Source organism: Sarcophilus harrisii, chromosome 2 (assembly GCF_902635505.1).
Source record: "Sarcophilus harrisii chromosome 2, mSarHar1.11, whole genome shotgun sequence".
Taxonomy (NCBI): domain Eukaryota; kingdom Metazoa; phylum Chordata; class Mammalia; order Dasyuromorphia; family Dasyuridae; genus Sarcophilus; species Sarcophilus harrisii.
Genome location: NC_045427.1, coordinates 512,030,118 through 512,050,376, shown reverse-complemented (window position 1 = coordinate 512,050,376; position 20,259 = coordinate 512,030,118). Strand labels below are relative to the sequence as shown.

General features: G+C 35.5%; 1 protein-coding gene across 1 annotated transcript in view; it reads right to left on the bottom strand.

The window, feature by feature from the left end:
• Window positions 1-7,719: 7,719 nt before the first annotated feature.
• The window catches only part of CHRNA7 (cholinergic receptor nicotinic alpha 7 subunit), a 171,510-nt gene continuing 158,970 nt past the window's right edge, over window positions 7,720-20,259 (bottom strand). Inside the window, exons 9-10 of the mRNA XM_012543738.2 lie at window positions 19,314-19,423; window positions 7,720-9,418 (exon numbers count right to left, since the gene is read on the bottom strand). Coding sequence (XP_012399192.1) covers window positions 8,900-9,418; window positions 19,314-19,423 — 629 coding nt within the window. The 3' untranslated portion in view covers window positions 7,720-8,899. The remainder of the gene's footprint in view (window positions 9,419-19,313; window positions 19,424-20,259) is intronic.

Here is a 20,259-nt window from a genome sequence, read left to right as displayed (position 1 = left end):
TGCATCCTCAGCACACACTTGAGTTTGAGGACTCCTAGGAGTTTTATGAAATATTTTATTAAAGACTTATTTAATTAATGTATTAATGAGTTATTATTAATCTATTATCTGTTTTAAATTGGCATATTCTAACTTGCAGAAAAAATGTTTCTGTCCCAAATGATTAGTTAATTGTAACAAATGGTTTTTCTATGAGATGATGCATGATGTAGTGAAAGAAAACAAACCAGGAGACTTTGTATATATCCACTATTTCTCAGCTATTGACCTAGAAAGTCCTTTCTAAATTTTATTTTCAATATCTATAAAATTAGAATAAGTTTTGTGCTGCCTGAGTTAGAGTGGTTGTGAGAATCAAAAAAGATCATGTAAAACAAACTGATATTTATATAATACTTTTCAAAATAATTAATTTTGCAAAGCACTTTAGAGATAAAAACTTGTAAGTGGGTAATGATAATGATAACATTAAGAGCTATCATTTATATAGTTCTTCCTATGTACCAGGCATCTTATTAATATTATCTTATTCTGACTTTTTAACAATCCTAGGAGGTAAATACTATTATTATCCCTATTTTACTGAAGAAACTGAAGCAAACAAGGATTGAGTGATCTATCCAGGATCACATGGCTAGATTTGAACTCAGTTCTTTCTGGCTCCAGGCCCAGAACCTATCCACTGCATCACCTAGCTGTCCTACAAGTTTTACAAGTACTACATATAGTGTTGTCCCCATTTTAAAAATAAGACAATTGAGAATGAGAAAGATATAATGATTTGCCCATGGTCCTATAGTTATGTGTCAAAAGCAGGATTTGAACTTGGATCTCCTGAGGAAAAAAATCTAATAATCTGCCTTGCTGCTCCCTTGAATGTAGATGTAAATATAAAAATAAACTAATAACGTATCATTGAAAACTAAGAATGAAATGATATTCTGAAGATAAAAGGCCTGCCCCCATTGTATCTTACTTCAGTTGTAAATGTTACTTTTAATTTGAATTTATGGTACAGAAGACATAGCCTAAGAGTGGGAAGAGTACTGGAGTCAAAAAAGTTATGATTTCAAATCCCAGATTCACTTTTATCAGTTGTGTGACTAATTACACTGTTAATTTTCTGATCCACAAAATGAGTATAATAGACCAGATGGTCCCTTCCACGTCTAAAACTCTGATTCCATGAACAGGAGGATTTAACCTATATGTGCCAACTTGTCTATTCAAGGCTGAGCTCTTCCTCCACAATTATAAAATTGTACCTTCCTTAGGTATTTACAGTTTCCACATTATCTTGTCCCATTTCAAAAGATCATAAATTTGAATTGATTCCAACTCCTTCATTTTACAGAAAAACAAATTGAGGAACAGAAAGGCAATAAGGCTTCACTAGGTCATTCATGCAACAAATAAGCATCTGAGGTGGAAATTTAATTCGGGTCTATCTATCTAACTTCTAATCTGGATTTCTACCCAGGTAAACATGCTGAATTATCAATTTCACAAGAATAGGGGAGGGGAGATTACTGGGGTTAACTAGCTTCATTAGATATGCTTGCCTCCTCTAGTATACATTAGATTCATTAATCTAGTACTCTAAGAAGTAGGAGATGAAGATAGCAAGAAGAAGAAGTGAAAAAATATTCTTGAATAGATGTCAAAATAAAATAAAATAAATGAATGTCAGTCAGTGAATTGGTATCAATCTAATTATATTTGAAGATATAATTAGGCACATGATACACAATGATAATTTTTCACTTCTGTGAAATACTTGAAGGATTATATAACTCTTATTTGACTCCCAGAAACACTTTGAGGCAGGAAATACAAGTATTATTTTCCCTATTTTTACAAATAAGGAAAATGAGGCCCAAAGTTACCTGCAGTCACAGAGTTAGTAAGTGACAGAGACAGGTGATATTTAAGTCCAGGTCTTCTGACAAAATACAGGGTTATTTGCACAAATAATGATATACCTTTTTGAGATTCAGTTTCGTCATCTATAATAATCAGAAAGATAGATTCGATGACTTTCAAAGACCTTTCCATTTCTAAACATGGTAAAATACAAAAGTGAAAACAGTACACATGCTTTTGATCTAAAATATTTATTTTTGCAAGACTTAACTAGAATAACATTTCATGGTTACATGTCTTAAAAAGCCATTATACATTTAACAAAATTGACAAAAAAACAATACTGTCGCAAGAAGTATGAGACACTTAGTTACTTTCACTTCACAAAGAGGGAAAAGTGGAACAATACAAGTGAAGAAATCTTAAACTCCACAGCTCTAGACAGAAGTTCCAAATTAATTTTTAAATCTATTATAACAGTTTTAAATCCACTTTAAAAAAAAAAAAAGAATGATTTACCATTGGATACTCCTTAAATATGCCATGTATTCTTCCTTAAAACTAATTTATTTTTTACTTTAAGGTGGGAACAGTAGTTTTTGGGCATACTGATGGCATACTGATATTAAATAAGGTAAAATATTTAAATAGCTAAAAAGGCTTATTTTTCTTACATTCAAGATACTTTAATAGAAAAACACAAGAAAAGATTGCACATTGCTCACACATATCCTATAGTAGGAGTGAGATTGATTCTAGCCCCTAATGGTGTGACATGGGATGACCTAACTCACTTTAAAGTCTACCTACCTAAGTCCATAACACTTCTTGGCAGAAACCAAGACATTCCCTGTAGCCCACATATATCACAAACACATGTGTGCTATATAAGATTTCAGTTTCATTTTGATTCTTAGGAATTTATGTATAAATAATTCATTTAGAAGAAAAGTTTAAAGGGTAGGGAGAAAAAGCATCCAATTTCTCATGCTTAGGAGTCCAAAAATGTATAAATTATTAAGTTTGACTTGTTCTATTTTTATTGTTGTTAATCTCGTTGTGTTGTAGAATTTTCATTATGGAAACTCCTGCCACCAATGAGAATCAGTGCCAGTTTATAACTTGTCTTAAAGCATTATCTGGGAGCACCAAGAGGTTAAATGATCTCTCCTTAGTGACAGGCAGTATATGGAAAAATTGGGACTTCACCAAAGTCTTCTTAGATACTAATTTCTGCTGCCTTTGGTGTTGCTCTGCATTTATACTCTTTCCTTATCACACCTCATCAGTTCTCAGACAGGAAATCCTGTTGTACCTGCTTGCTGTCTTATTATTAGATTGAGCTTTCTGCAAGAGTAGAATAGAATATTCTTGTTACTTGTTACTTTTATTTTAATGAGAAAGAAGCAGAATGACAATGCAAAGCTAAATTATTAAAGAAAGAAAAAAAGATGATCTAGTCATCACTGAAAAGTAAAGAGAAAAATTCATATCATCTTAAAACCATCCCTTTCCAATGTAAACGTTAATTAACCAAAGGCCATCGAACCTGATTAATATCATGGGTTCTTCCTTTCAGGAGAGTAGCTAAGCCCTAGTGGCAAAAACTAGTATGGTTGAGGAGTTTCCAACCATAGATATTCAGCTTCCTCATTCCTTGCTGACACAGTCAGTTATCCAAAAAACTCTTTTAGCTGGATTATTAAGTCCCCAATTGATCTGAATAATTAGTGTGCTGTGGGAGTCACAGATTGCACTTGGCAAAAGAATCAACCCCAGTGAATTCCTCGAGAAGCTCCCTGAACCAAAAGAGAAAGAGGAGGGGGTTGATACTCATTTGATGAATTTCATTCAGATGATTCAACAGATTATTTAAAGAGCTCTATGTCAACAAATTCAAGCATCTTTGAGGCATTTCATGCATTATTTTAGAACACTTGGACAGTTCATTGAGTTGCAGTCATAACCACTGACTGCTGATTTTATACCAAATTGCTTTTCCTGAAAACCAAGTTAATTTGTGCAGAAAATTGTAATATAATTCCTTCAGTTGCTGCAAAAATGAGAAAAAAAAACACAATAAAAAAACAAAGAAGGGATTCAAAGAGTCACAAGACCAGAAATTTCTGCTTCTGCTACATAGAGGAAAGCAGGCCAAATCCCCAAATATCTTGAAGTAATAAAGAAATGTTTGGAAGCAACAAAATGCTTCAAAGGAGAACAAGATGGTTGATTGGAGATAGCAACCCAGGTGAACTCCCAACATTCTACTCCATACAACTTTAAAAGAATGCCTCAAATCAATTATTGGGAGTAACAGAGCCAACAAAAGTCTGAATGAGACATTTTTCCAGCCTAAAAATATTTAGAAGCTTGACAGGAGAAGTCTATAACATTGATGGAGACCTATACAGAGCATACATACATGTCTGTAGCAACAGCAGCAGGATCAGCAGCAATTTCAGGAATTCTAAGACCAGAAATGGTGAGGAGGAGCCAGACAACTGGTCAGAAAAAGATTACAAAAGACCTTTTGTTGGCATTGGGTACAGCTAGTACTACAGAGTTCTAGGTTGCAATTCCAGATGGAGAGAAGCAATTGTGGTGGGTCACAAGAGAATAGAGAACCTGGTTGCAGTTTCAGGACAAAAAAGAATATTAGCACTTGTGATCACAAGAGAAAAGGGTACCTAATCACAATTCCAAGACCTTGCATCTGCAGGGGAACAGAGGTCCTTCTTTTGTAAGCACAGAAAATATAGACCAGGAAAGCAGTGACCACATCTCTCCCTGATTCATATCATCTTAAAAGCACCATAAATTCACAGATGCCCAGAATTAGCTCTGAAAACAGCAGCACAAAGGTTAAAGCTTGGCACAGTGACTCCCTATCCCAAGATGAGCAGAGCCCAACTTTAACATAAAGTTCAAAGTGAAGAAATAAAATAGAAATATGAGCAAACAAAAAAAAATCCTTATCCATTAAAAGCCACTATAGTAGCAGGGAAGACCAAGACATAAAATCAGAAGACAATAATGTGAAACATCTGCAAGCAAAGCCTCAAAGAAAAATGTAATCAAACATGAGTTCAACAAGAATCCTGGAAGAATTCAAGAAAATATAGGAATAAAAAAGGATAAATTGGGAAAAGAAATGAGTGATGGAAGAAAATTATGAAAAGAGAATTAACAGTGTGATTTAAAAAGGCATAAAATTATACTTAAGAAAATAACACCATATAAAACAAAGTTGGCCTAATTGTAAAAGAGGCACAAAAACTCAATTGAAAAAAAGAACTCCTTAAAAGGCAAAATAGACCAAATGGAAAATGAAGTACAGAAACTCACTGAGGAAAATAACTGCTTAAAAATTACAACTGGGTAAGTTCTAATGATTCCATGAGACATTAAGAAACAATCAAAGTCAAAAGCATGGGAAAAAATAGAGGAAAATGTGAAATATTTCATCAGGAAAACAATTGACCTGATCGAGGAGATAATTTAGGGATCATTGAATTACCTAAAATCTATAATAATAAAAAAGAGCCTAGACATCATCTTTCAAGAAATTATAGATGAAATTGCCTAAATATCTTAGATCCAAAGGGTAAAACTGAAATTGAAAGATTTCATCGATCACTTCCTGAAAAAGATCTAAAAATGAAAACTATAAGGAATATTATAACCAAATTCCAGAGCTCCCAAGTCAAGAAAAAAAATATAAGCATCCAGAAAGAAAACATTCACATATCACACAAGATTTAGCAGCTTCCACAATAAAGGAGAAGAGGGCTTGGATTATGATGTTCCAAAAGACAAGGAAGCTAGAATTACAACCTAAAATAACCTATCCTACAAAACTGAGTATAATTCTTTATGCAGAATAAAAGGATATTTAATGAAATAAAGGATTTCCAAGAATTCCTAATGAAAAGACCAGCACTGTATAAAAAAAATATAAGACTTAAGAGAAACATTAAAAAGGTAAATTTGAAAGAGTAATCCTAAGTGATTAAATAAAGTTAAATGGTTTACAACACAAATGGGAAGATTATACACGTAATTCTCAATAACTCTATTATTTTAGGGAAATTAAAAGGAGTTTACAAAGACAGAGGGCATGAGGTTGGATTAACTGTGACTTCAAAATAAATAAGATGATGATAAAAGGATTGCACTGGAAGAAGGAGAAAGGAAGAGATAAGATAGGAAAACTTTTTCATATAAAAAGGCACACAAGGAAGAGCTTTTGCAGTAAAAGGGGAAATGGGCGAGTCAATAACTGAACCTGATTCTCATTAGAACTGGTTCAAAGAGGGAATTGTACATAGAAACTTCAATTGTATATAGAAAACTATTATACCCAATAGGGAAATAAGAGGGAAAAGGGATAAGAGAAAGTGTGGGGGTATGATAAAAAGGAGGGAGGATTAAGGGAGACAGTGGTTAGAAACAAAATGGACTTTTGAGGAGTCTATCAGAATAGAAACATAGAAGAAGCAGGGATCCTGGTCACTGGGATGAAGGGAAACACAGAGCTAATAATCTTAACTATGAATGGGCATAATATTAGCTCACTCATAAATGGAAGTAGATAGCAGGATGGATTAGAAACCAGAGTCCCTACTACCTTGTTCATAAGAAATACTTTTGAAACAGAGAGAGACATATAGAATTAAAATAAGAAACTAAAATAGGATCTTAATACACTTCAACTGAAGTAAATAAGGCAGGGGTAGCAATCATGGTCTCAGACAAAGGAAAAGCAAAAATATACCTAATTAAAAGAGATACAGGAAAACCACATTTAAGTACCCTAGACAATGATGTATTATCAGAAAACTTACAGCAAGTTTGTCTGATAAAGACTTCATTTCTCAAATACATACTGAGTATAGACTAGAGTCAAATTTGTATTTAAAAATTCTCCAATTGATAAATGGTTTAAGAATATGAACAGGCAGTTTTCAGAAGACATAATCAATCTATAGTCAAATGAAAATAATGTTTTAAATCACTATTGATTGGAGGTTTAGGTGCTCTCTTATACCGCTCAGAAATGACAAATGCTGGAGGCGGTCATGAAAAATAGGAACTCTAATGAATTGCTAATGGAGTACTACATTGGTCCAACCATTCTGGAAAACAATTCTGGAACTATGTGTAAAGGACTATGAAGCTGTTCATACTCTTTGATCTAGCAATACCATTCTTAGATATGTATCCCAAATAGAATAAGAGGAGAAAGGAAAGAGAATCTATTGTCCAAAAAAAAATATTCATAGCAGTTCTTTTAGTGGTGGCAAAGATTTAGAAATTCAGGGGATTCCCATCAATTGGGGAATAACTGAATGAGTAGTATTATGTGATTGTAATGGAATACTATTGTGCTATAAGAAATGATCAATAGGATGATTTCAGAAAAAACCTGGAAAGACTTATATGAATTGATTCAAAGTGAAGTGAGCAGAACCAGAACACTGCACACAGTAACATCAATATTGAATGATAGTCACTATGAAAGACTTCGCTATTCTCAGAAATTTCAAATGACTCCTGATGGAAAATGCTATTCACCTCCATAGAAAGACCTGATGGAGTGTGAATGCAAATTGAAGCATACTGTTTTTCACTTTATTTTTTTCATGTTTTTTTCTTGGTCTTTGTTTTCTTTCATAGCACAACTAATATGGAAATAGTTTTTGCAAGCTTACACTTGTATAATCTATATTAAATTGTTTACTGTCTCAAGAAAAAGAAAAGAGGAAGTAAGAAAAAATTTGGAACTCAAATTTTTAAAATAGGATTGTTAAAAAATATTTTTCATGTAATTTAAAAAAATATTACTCAAAAAGATAATGAATAAAATACATAGAAAAATAGGAGAAATAGAAAGGTAACATAGATAAGCAAGTCAATTTCATCATGTTGAATTTAATACTTTAAAGAAACTGTGTAACAGAAGTTCAGTTTCATACATAAGCAATCTTTCTTTGATGTCCTCTGTATATTTAAATATTCATGTTGGTTAATGTTTGCCAAGTTCATAATAAAAAATTAAAAATATTTTAAAAGACTGAACATTAATGAAGCAACTTTATAGAGACACTTAGGTTGTTTTCTGAGTCCCCTCACTACTCCCCCAAATAATAATAATATGACTCTTTTGATTGGCTTGACTAAAAATATTTTTTTTTTGCTAACAATCAAATGAGTCTTTCAAAAAGAGTTAAAAGGCAAGTTGTTTTTCCATATTCAGCTATTAATTTGTCTTGTTTAAAAGTGAGCCAATATAGTTAAAGGAATCTATGCATATAGTAATGATCTTCACATTAATTTGGAAAGAACAGGTTCAAATCCTGGCTCAGGCAAGCAACTTTAGATGAACTTGTGTGCCTTGTCTATAAAATGAGAGGACTGAATTAAATAATCTATAAGTTCCCTTGATGTCTTTAGATCTACAATCTTATGAGTAAGAAAAATAAATAAATGAAAAAATTGAATTCCATCAAACCACCACTTCTTTACTCTGCCATTTTAAATAACCAGCTATTTTATTACATTTAATTAGTTTAGATTTCTTTTCAAACCAGTTTGTGTGGAGTCATTTCAGCCCTCTGGGGCAGGTGACATGCAGACATGCTTTAACAATGATACTGACGAAGGGACTTTAGTCTTAGCCATCTTTAAATGTGGGATGGATACTTAGGCTGTGTGGGCTACTTCAAGTGTTGTTTTACTAGGAAGTTGACAAAATGACCAGATCCCTTCCAGCCCTACAAAGTCCAGTTCCTTCCAGCCCTGGAAAAGGTCTTAGATTCTACATGTCAGACTACCCGATAGAATAAACTCCATCCTTGTATCATAGATAAGAAATCGCAAGTATACTGATGATAACAATGACACATTTGTGCAGTGTGGGTTCCATGTTGTTATGGGATTAGCACCCCAAATTCCCTCCAAAGCCAAACAGAATTCTGCCCCAGATAGTTCCTACACAGCGAGCATTACAGAACTAAAACCAGCGCATTTAGGGTTAAGCAAAATCTTTAGACACAGCCTCCACAAAATTGGGCGCCGACATCAAGATGCCGATGGTGCAGATGATGGTGAACACCGAGAAGGCCATCAGGCAGAGGCGGTCCACCACGCAGGCTGCAAACTTCCACTCGTTGCACACAGCCTCTTCCTCGTCCTGGTCCCGGAACCGGTTGGCGATGTAGCGGACTTCCTCCAGGATCTTGGCCAGGTCCGGGTCCCCCTCCGAGGTGTGCCCGCTGTGCAGGAGATTCTCCTCCTCGGTGGGAGAACAGGTCATCCTCCCGCAGATCACGCCCGAGTCACTCGCAGGCACGCAGTGTGTCCCCTCCAGGCCGCGGAAGCCAATGTAGAGCATGTTCCCGTTGCTGGTGGGCTGCCCTGCCATGGCGTTGAGCTCCACGCTGGTCAGACTACAGCGGTGCTGCTTGTGCTGGCAGGCAGGGCGGACCTTGTCCTCTCCAGGCCGCTTCATCCTCAGAAACCAGGCGCACCAGTTCAGAAGGATGATTCTGGTCTGGAAAGAGATACAGAATGCGTTAGCATCCCAGCCCTTGGCGCATGCTGGGAACGGCACAAAAGCAACCTGGACTGGAAAGGAAGACTGATTGAAGCTACTCTGTCAATATTTGTTCCCAAGTGAAACTTACTGGAATATAATGGGAGGGGGAGAACAAAAATGCGTGTGCTTCCCGAGTCAAACAGACATTTCATTAATTCTAGAGGGAAACAGAATCTAATCTCTCCTATTCCCTATTGATTTTATATACTTGATCAAGGATGACAGGCCATGACTGCTGAGCCAGTTGAGAGAAATGAATGAAAATCAACATATAACATTAGCCTTGATGCAACAATTTTTTTCTGAGAAAGCCAGTAGTCTAGAAAAAAGCTGGTACAAGCTGCCATAAAGAAGACATCTGGCTGAGGGAGTGCATAGGATGGGATGGTTCTGAAATGAAACTGAGCATGTTTAATTTCAGCACAGGCTTTAGACAGACACAGCGGGGTCTGGTGGTGAGCCCCTCTCAGAGCAAGTCCCCTACTTGGCGTTGTCACCCCCATCAATCTCTTACTGCTTTTAACATTATAAGTTACAGAGAAGGTACTGCTAAAGAGAACCTTGGGAATTTCCTATGCTAATGGAACCAGACATATAGTCCTTCTCCCTATTCCACATATAGAGTCTTATGAAATACTCAGAATTAACTATGACCTGGTCCCTAAGCCAATGGCAGAATTCCATAAGTAATGAAGGAAAGTTGAAGCTACTTAGTCCCAATAAGATAATATATGTAAAATGCATTTATTCTGCCTAAAAGATCATACATCTAGATAGCTAGAAGAGCAATCAGAAATTATCTAGTCGGGGCAACTAGGTGGTGCAGTAGAGAGACAGCAGTCCTGAAGTCAAGAGTGCAAATCTGGCCCCAGACACTGCCAAGCTGTGTGACCCTGGGCAAGTCACTTAACCCCAACTGTGAAGAAGAATAACAACAAGAACAAAAAGAACAAGAACAAGAAGAAAGATGAACAAGAAGAAAAACAAGAACAAGAAGAACAAGAAAGAACAAGAACAAGAAGAAAAACAAGAAAAAAGAAAAAAAGAAAGAAGGAAGAAGGAAGGAAGAAGAAGAAGAAGAAAGAAAAGTCAATTTCTTTTCCAACTTATAGTCTTAGAGAGTTGCCAGGGCACTGGATGGTGAAATTTTTGTCCGTGGTCTCACAGACAGGATATGTTAGAAACAGGGTGGGAGCCTGGGATTTCCTGCCTTGGAAGGCCAGGTCATCTAATCTGTGAGTGCACTAAGCTATGTCATATCAAAATCAGATAGAAATAAGAGCATCTAAACCAACGTAAGAATCCCTGTGGGCCACAAATCAACTTTACAAACCACACATGTATATATTTCTTTTTTATTAACACATCAGTATTCTAGCGTCAGAGAAGAACTGTATTTTAATCTGGTTCTGGGCCACACTTAGGAGTATTATAGGCTGCTATATGACACCTCTCTTGGAGGCAATTCAGATTATTATATAAAAGGCAGACAAAATAAAGAGTGTTTGTTTCCACAACCTACAATTCCCTACATGCTGAAATCACAGGTCTGGTCCCTATCAACAGCAGTATCACATGTTTATATTTTCCACAACAAAAAAGGAAGATTCTTTCTAAACAAAAACTGCACCTTTCATGGACTAGTTAGTGATAATAGATGGAGATAGTTTGTGAGTACAAGGGGAAATTTGATAGAGATTTTATTTTATGGGGAGGTGGGAGTGAAGAATAAATACTTAATTGAAAAAAATTTAAATGCGGGGCTTTGGTTAAAAAGGTGAAAGGAATGATAATATAAATCATTTACCTTAAAAAAAAACTTCTTGCCTATTTTATCTAATTTATTGAGAGAAAAAGATACTTTAAAAGGTTATCAAATAACTGTTTTAGTTTTCTATTATACTTTGTGAATATAGGCAAAGTTTTATTCAGCAATTGAGTACATTTGCTTCCCATCTGAGGAATATATGTGACCCTGAATATGCAGCACATTCACATTGGTAATTGCTTTTATGACATCTCATGAAAGATAGTTTCAGTAAATAGCTCTTAAGAAAGCAAAGAAAATAAAGGCAAAAGGAGAGAAGAGAAGAGGAAGGGGAGAAACAGAAAGGAAAGGGGAGGTAAGAAGCAGAGGAAGGAAAACACAAAGAAAAGCTCTAGATTGGTTTCATCCTAGTTGCATAGCAAACTTTTAATCTTCATTTTATTAATTTACATTCTCTTGTTTCATAGCAATCATAGAGAAAGGACAAGTAAGCTCAGATGCTTCCATTCAAATTCAGGCTTCCCAAATCCACCAAAATAAGATTTCAAAAGCTAATCCAAATTTTCTTTTTCATGGTCATAATCCAAATGTCATTTCCAATGCTACATTTATAGTAAAATTTCCTTTTAACTCAACCAGTTTCTTAGAATTTCAGAATGTTTACTTAAGTGTAGATTTTGATCTTGAACCAACACTAGTACCAAATAAGATGACTTACTTCTACATTAGTTTTCTCCCTATATAAGACCTCGATGGTAGGGGTGGAAAGGGGATGTTCATACTTTTTAATTCACTTTCCACATAAAAAGGAAAGAAGATTCTAGATGTGTAAAACCTTTACACTTTTTTATTTAGTCAAAAAGTCAATGTGGATGATCTGTGAGTGGAAATGGTTATGGGAGCTCTAACCCAAAATGAAAATAAGAACCACAAGAACAGTCATGAGGCATATTCTCCAAAGATTGATGGATTTTTGACTCATCATTTTAATTAGAGAAAAGATAGAGAATTCTTTGTGTGAAAACTCCTTCAACCAATAAAGATCATCTATTATACATCTGTAACATTATCATCATCATCATCATCACTGATGATGACTTGTTGAAGTGACTTGATAATGGTCACATAGCCAGCATGTGTCAAAATCAAAAGTTGAACCTTCTTGATTTCTTCTTGAATTCAACCCTTTATCTATTCTGCCATACTCCCTCTGGGTTTGTGTGGAGGTTTTTAAAAATGGCATGTATGCCTCTGGGATTTTTCAAATGGAAGAGAAGATAGTTCATATCTCATAATTGTTCATGTTTATTTTTCTTTTTTCTCTCCTCTTAGAACAAAATCTCCTTGAGGATTGAAACTCTTTTTACCTTTCTTTGTATCCCAGAGCTTAGCACCTGACAAATTGTAAGCCCCAGATAAATGTTTACTAAATACCTCCTAAAAGGCCCTTGTTCATTATTTTGACCAGGACAGAAACATTCCCATATGGGTATAGTAGTATTTCAACTGGCACCAGAATAAAGCATACACTGAATACCTGAGGGAGCATGGAGGAATCTTTCCTCTTCCTTTCTGCTTAGAGTCTGTATATTCTCTAAAATGGGGGACAGTCAAATCTCAAATTGATTCAAACAGCTGATTTTATTTTCAATTCCATGAACTCAATGGCTTTTCAAGCTGAAGCATCTCACCAGGTGAGATTATCCTCTTGACACTTATCAAATGCTGCTTATGTTCACCAGTGTTGGTTTACTAGGTTATAGTCTAGCTTCTTTCTTTGCAAATGTCACATAATATTATAGCATTCTACAATAGCATCTTCAAATAACAGATCACTGCAACTGTTCCCTGAGATGCTATTATGTTTTCAATAAAAAAAAATAAACAGAACCATGCACCAGATAAAGCAATAGAACTAAGTCTCTGAGTTTGTATTTCAGTTGTTGTCGACTATAGTTTCAATATGTACTTGTGGCTGGATGTGAACAATAAACATATGTTATAAATAAAGTGTTTTTTTCTGGATAGTTTTATTGGGTTGGTTATCAGGGAAATATAAGTGAGTCATTATCTAAGTGCCTTAATCCCATGATTTTTACATGAATTGTGTACATCTAGATCCAGGGAATATGGTTTTGGGGGGAAAGCACTGGATTTGGGAGTCAAAGCTTTTGAATGTCATTTCTGCTACTTATTAATTTTATGACCTCAGACAAGATACTTCCATTCTTTTGGACTTAGTTTCCTAATCTGAAAACTGAGGAATCTGTACTCTTAGGTCCCTTTCAGCTATAAAAACCTATGATACTTTTTATTAAGTATTTCATACATACAAGATAGAAGGTGCAGTGCAGGGGATATCAATTTTAAAAAATGAAACATGCCCTCAAAAAATTGCATAATATTCTTGGAGATCCAAAACTAATAAATAAGAAGTAATTATTAGGGAATTAGACAATTTCAAGAAAACTTGTAGTTTCATCAGCAACTTGAACTCCCAGTGTGGAAATTCCTTCTACTGACACAAATCACCACTTGCTATAATTTAGTAATGTTCTAAAAAGTTCTAAAGTTCTTAGGTCTTTCTGATTTGATGCTTATCTGTTATCCCAACCATCTTCTATCACAAATATTGTGGAGCTTTAAATTCTATGACATAAACAATAATGATGACATACAATGGAAGCTCAAAGATGTCAGTTGGGAGTATTTATGAAGGAATAGGACTTTAGAAAGATACATGGAGAGGATGAGGGAAATGAAGCAGGGCAGGGACAACACTTTAGAAGCATGGAATATAAAGCAGGGGTTCTTAACTTTTAAGAGTTCTGGATCCCATTAGCAATTTGGTAAAGCCTGTGGATCCCTTCTCAAAATAATATTTTTAAAGTCATAAATTAAAATAAGAGTATACGAAGAAAATCAATTTATTGAAATTTGTTGTCATTATTGTTGTTTTTCAATCATGTCTGACTCTTTTTGACCTCATTTAAGGCAAAGATCCTGGAGTAGCCCACCATATCTTTCTCTAGCCCATTTTACAGATGGGAAAACTGAAGGAAAAAGAGTTAAATGACTTGGCCAGGGTCACACAGCAAGTGATTATCTTAGGCTTTAGGAATATTTGGGCCTTAGAAAAATAGGTTTTCTCTACTCCAGGTCCAATGTTCTATCCACTGTGCCCCTAGTTATCCCTAATTTATTGAAATATAGTTATCAAAATATACTTTTTAAAGTTATAGACCCTATGTTAATAACTTCTGATCTAGAGCTATAGTGAACCTCAGAGCCACCTAGTTTAACCCTCTCAATTTTCAAATGAGGAAATTGAGACTCAGAAGTCGTAAGTGACTTGCATAAAGTCTCAGAGAAGAGAAGCATTGGAGGTAAAACTTGAACCAGGTGCCACTGATTCTAGAAGCAGTGCTCTTTTCACTTTACCACAAAGTAAGAAGACTAGTCTAAGTAGAGTAGAAGTGAGAGTAAAATCAAGTAAGTGTTTCTATATAAAGAAACAAAAGGAAGGAAGGGAAAACAGGAATGAAGGAAGGAAGGAAGGAAGGAAGGAAGGAAGGGAGGAAGGAAGGAAGGGAGGGAGGAAAGGAGGGAGGGAGGGAGGGAAGAAGGGATGGAGGAAGGGAGGGAGGGAGGGGGGAGGGAAAAAGAAAGAATAATGATGGATGGACAGATAAATAAATGGAGGGAGAGAAAGAAAGATATGGATAGATGAATAGACAAATAGATAAATTAATGAATAAATGAAATAATAATAACTCATCAGGACAACAGCCTTCTTGTACTTGTGCCTGGTCTCAGGCAAGCACTGGGAATGTCTGTTCCCCACCTCATCAGACTGGTCTCCTTGGCCACCCTTATCCAAGTGCAAAGGCACGTGTAAATGGAGTGTAGAGGGCACTAAGAAGCCTGGTTTGATTAAATGGAGTGGCAGCATTAACCTCTGGAGGGGGACAATAATGGCACAAACTACATTATAGAACTTAGACAGGAAATGAAACCCCAATTGAGAAAATTTGGTTAATAAGGCTTTTGGAATTCAAGACCCATACTAAAACATAAGATCCTGGAGATGATTAAGGTCCTCACTGTGATGTCTGCCTGCCATAGCACTTTCTGTAACCTCATTAAAAACTGCCCACCAAGTTAAGCATAGAATATTTAGTTGTATAATAGAATATGGAGCATTTCCATTTCCTAGCAAAGAAAAGGACATTAAAGAGCTATCGCTGACACACATGGACAAGAAAAATGGAAAAGCAAATGTGGACTGTAGTCTGAAAAGCACATGCATTTAATTAAAGTAAGGCTCAAACTACAACCAGATTTTATAGATTTTGAAAAGAAACTGATAAAAAACAAAACAAAACAAAACAAAAAACCTAGCCAGGCTGGAACAAGAGGAAGAATCAGCCCTATCAGGCAGCAAGCATGTTTATGTGGGCTGTGTTTTCACAAGGCAAGGCCTGGCCTTTTGTTCTCAAACTGTTTTTCAGGTGTCATTAGGACTCTAAAATCAGCTCAAAGAATCTTGCAACTGCCTTGAGGTTGCTAGGGGTAGAAAAATACATTCTGAATCCCAGTTGCTCCAGTCAGCCACCTCTACCCTAGGATTATCTCAGAATTTTAGATCAGAGACAGGGAGAAATACAGGAAACAGCTTGAAGGTATGGGCCTACCAGTACAGTGAGTTAGATCATGTATAGATATCAGGGAAGGAAGCAGAAGATAGAGAATTATTGAAGATTGGGGTGGGGATATATTTTAAGGAGCAGATAACAATCTCCTCAGGGAAAACAAGATATACATTTTTGTTTTGGGGGGGAACAGTATGTATAGATATGTAAAAGAACAGATGATTCTGAGAGGAAAAGCACTAGCAAACAGGGGTAGAGATTGGAAACGTCTTCATGTAGATGATGGTGTTTGAACTTAACCTTAAGAAAACCAAAGATTTTAAGAATCAGGGTGAAGAAAGAATGCTTTTCAGGCACGGGGAAGCACCACAACAAAGTCACAGAGTTGGGAAATCAAGTGTCACGCATGAAGAATAGTAAGAACACCAATTTGATTTGATTGTAATTTTCATAAAGTAGAGGAGGGGTGGTTTGCAATAAGATTGGGAAGATAGAAAAAGATAAGGGTATAAGGGACTTTAAATATCAAAGAAATTTATAAAGGTAATAGGGAGCCACTAGAGCTCAATGATTAGGGGAGTGACTAAACTACCACTAGTAGACTGGTAATAACAGAATGTTGAAAGGACTTCTGAGGAAAACAAGGCAGTTTACAATATCCTCCCCTTTTCTCCCAAACTACTTCTACCACTCCATAGGTCTCAGGAAACTAAAGAACAATTTTAAAAGGACTAGACTAAAACAAAAACCTAAAACAAAAGAGAAGTAACCTCTCAAAGGGTACTGAAGCTCCCAAGAGCACAAGCAAACCAACCAGCTTCCTGAAGTTTTCCCAGACTGGGAGCACCACCCAGAGCTTCCATGAGGAAGTTGTACTAAATAAAATATTACAGTCATGTAATGAGGTTTTGTTTTTTGTTTTTTGTTTTTTTAAGAGGAGGACTTAGCGATCCCAATTAAAGTTTTTCCTTGTTCAAAATGTTAAAACTTCATCTTGTTCATAATGTTCAGAGTACTCACCTTGGGAGGCCATATACTTATTCCATTGAGTTTGCTCTTATTTGACAGAGTTTTGTAACTCCTATTATGGAATCACCTTCAAAGCCTATGACATATTGAGAAAACGTTTTCATAGGAGGAGAATCTCCAAAGCATTAGAATACATTTGATTTTTGGAAGTGCCAAAAGTCATTAAGTAAGTGATCAAACTGAACAATACCATTTCACTGTTCGGTTAAAGTAAAAATAAAACTAAAACCTAACAATGAGGTATGATTACAGAGTCATGATATATAGATTATAGGGGTTGTCATCCTACACTAGGCCCAAAGAACACTCCAAAACAGAACTCCCTAAAACATATTTTGATTTTTTGGGGGCAATGGTAACACTGCTAGAATGATATAACGTGGCTTTTGATTCTAGAAGGGATCTTAAAGTCAATTTAATTCAACCTCTTTGTTTTGGAAATAAGAAATACACAGCCCAGAGAAGTTCGGCAGCTTTCCCAGGATCACCAAACAAGAGGCAGATCTGAGACTCTAACTATGACTTTCTGATTCAAAGAGTTAAGCCTCCTTGGAGGTCCTCATTCACTATAGGAGAGGGGTCTCCTAGCAAAGCTTGGATGGCCTCTTGTATGATATGTTGCATGGTACATCATACAAAAGATGCTTGTTCCAATACAAGTTAGCCAAGATGCCTACTTGAGGACCCTTCCAACTCTGAAATTCTCTAATTCTGAATAAGAACCTATGTGAGATTTATTATACTTTATCTGGACTTCAATACTGAAAATACACTGGGAGTGAGGGAACAAAGCAACAAGGTCATACAAATGGTTGAGTAAATTGTCTGGCTAACCCATTGTTGGGCATATATACCAAGGAGACAAAAAAATTGAACAGTCTCACGTACACTAAAATATTTAGAGAACTTTTTGAAGTAGCAAAGAATTGGAAATCAAGTAGATGCCTATCAACTGGAAAATAGCTAAATAAATTATCATTTATTTACAAATTATTTTATATTTATGAATTATGATATACAAATTAATTTATATAACAAATGTATAGAATATCACTGTGTTGTAAACAATGATAAACATGAAGAATATAGAGAAGCAAATTCTTACCTCCTCTTGCAGGGATTATTACAATCACTTCCTAAATGTTCTCTGAGCCTTACATCTCCCACCTCGCCAATAATTCTTCACACAGTTGGCAAAGGGATATTTCTAATATCCGGAACTGACAATGTCATTCTCCTATTCAATATAAACTCCAGTGGCTTCCTAGTACAACTCAGAACTTTTCTTTAGTTTTTAATATCCTTCAAACCTTACCATATGCTGCTTTTCTAACTTTAGAGATTATTCCCCTTCTTTGAACAATGTGACAACAGCAAGACCTGTTTGGTGTGATGTTGTTCCTCACACAGGACATTTCATTTCTGCCCCTTTATACTGATTGTCTCTCATGCCTGGAATTAACTTCCACTCCTAGTAGAATCCCCTTGCTTCCTTCAAAATTCCATTCAAGTGACATCTACCTCTGGGTCTAGAGTCTGTGACTTTATTTTTTCTAATATTTTGATAACTGCATTTCAACATAACTGATTTCCTTTGTGATCCTACATGTTTTAGGTTATGCTTTTAAAAACATTATTCTGAAAAGAAATCTTTAAGCTTCATTTAATTGCCAAAAGGCTCCTAGAGCCAGCAAAGATTAAGCATTTTTTCTCTATAGGTGCAGAATACAGCATACACCAGCAGATTTAGCTGCTATGTTGTTTAGCTTTATTCTAATGCTTCTTGCCCTTTTTTTTCCTCTTTGTTATAAAGAACAGTTCTCTGAGTGGGGCAATAGGAAGAAATACATTGAGAATGAAGGAGAGGTAAAAACAAATAATATCAATAAAAATTGTTTAAGAACAGTTAAGAGCAGATTTAAATGTTTACAAAAGCAATCAATTTAGAGGTATAGACAGGGATTATGAATTTAGACTAGTAGCAAATCAGCCCAAAGTATGAGGGATAATCTGTGGGGAGAAACAATAAGGAAATAATCAAGCATTGAGGGTGGAAGAATGAAGAATGCAGTGCTTCAAACTAAAGCAAAATCTTTGAGGAAGAAGCAAACAAGTCACATTCTTTCTTTGCTCAGCTGTATATTGATTGCATCTCTAAGTCCAGGAATATAAATTAAATTAATCTGAAGAACAATATTCTTCCAAATGCAAATACTCTGGCTTATTTGTGATTTTTTAAAGAAACCTTCATAATCAGAGCTCATATAATTAAATCAAATACAGAAATATAACTAGGTCCTTGCTGACAGACAGGATGTAAATGTAAAGCAGTATATACTATTTCTGTGCTTTTAAGTAGAAATCTGCCTGAATGCAGGTTGGAAGAGTTCTTCTGACTTACCCATTTTGGCATTTTCCCTCCATCAGGATCATGGTGATGATATTGCAGAACAATGACTGTCACCACAACAGAAAAACCAACAATGATCATCGTGCTGGCAAAATACTGAGCTGCAGAGAGAACAGAACCACTTAGCCATAGAAAGTCAGCAGCATAATTCTTCAGTATCTGTTTCAACCATAAAGAGAACAGGCTGAACTTCACTGTTTTCATTTCATATGCTTCAAGGAATCCCAATTAGCTGGAAAAATTCTGAGGAACATGACCTTGCTAAGTGTCATGTCCCTGGTAGATAGGAGGTTATATGTCCCCTGGTGTTGGTCTATACAAAGTAAGGCTAGTCCTTGTGTGAAGACTCTAGTTAGTCAGACACTTTGTAGGGAAAATAGATCTAATTAGTGAAATGAACCCTGGATAGCTGCAGAAAATCTGGTGTCAAATCCCTCTCTACTATCCATCTATTGAAATGGAAATAATAATTCTTGAACAATCAATACTTTATATCACACCTTACAAATAATACCTCATGTTTAATCATCACAACATTACAGGTTTGTAATCATCCTCATTTACAGTTGAAAAACTGAGGCTAAATGATTTATCTGGGATCATGAAGGTATTATCTAGGCACAGCATTTTTCTACTTCATTTCCTGCACTCTCTCCAACTTCTTACTTTCAGTTTCCTCATGTGTGAAATGGGCATATAATTGCACCTACTTCATAGAGTTGCTAAGAGGAACAACTGAGATAACACATGTAAAAGCATTTCACAAACCTTAGAGCACGATATAAATACTAGCTATCATTACTATTAGCTGCCTCCCAGCACTGATGTGATCAATCAAAATGTGAACTTATGTAAACATAAGTTTTTATTATTATTATGACAACTATTATTGCATAATTTGGGAATTCCCTCCAGGAAAGGGGGACATGAAGAGTAC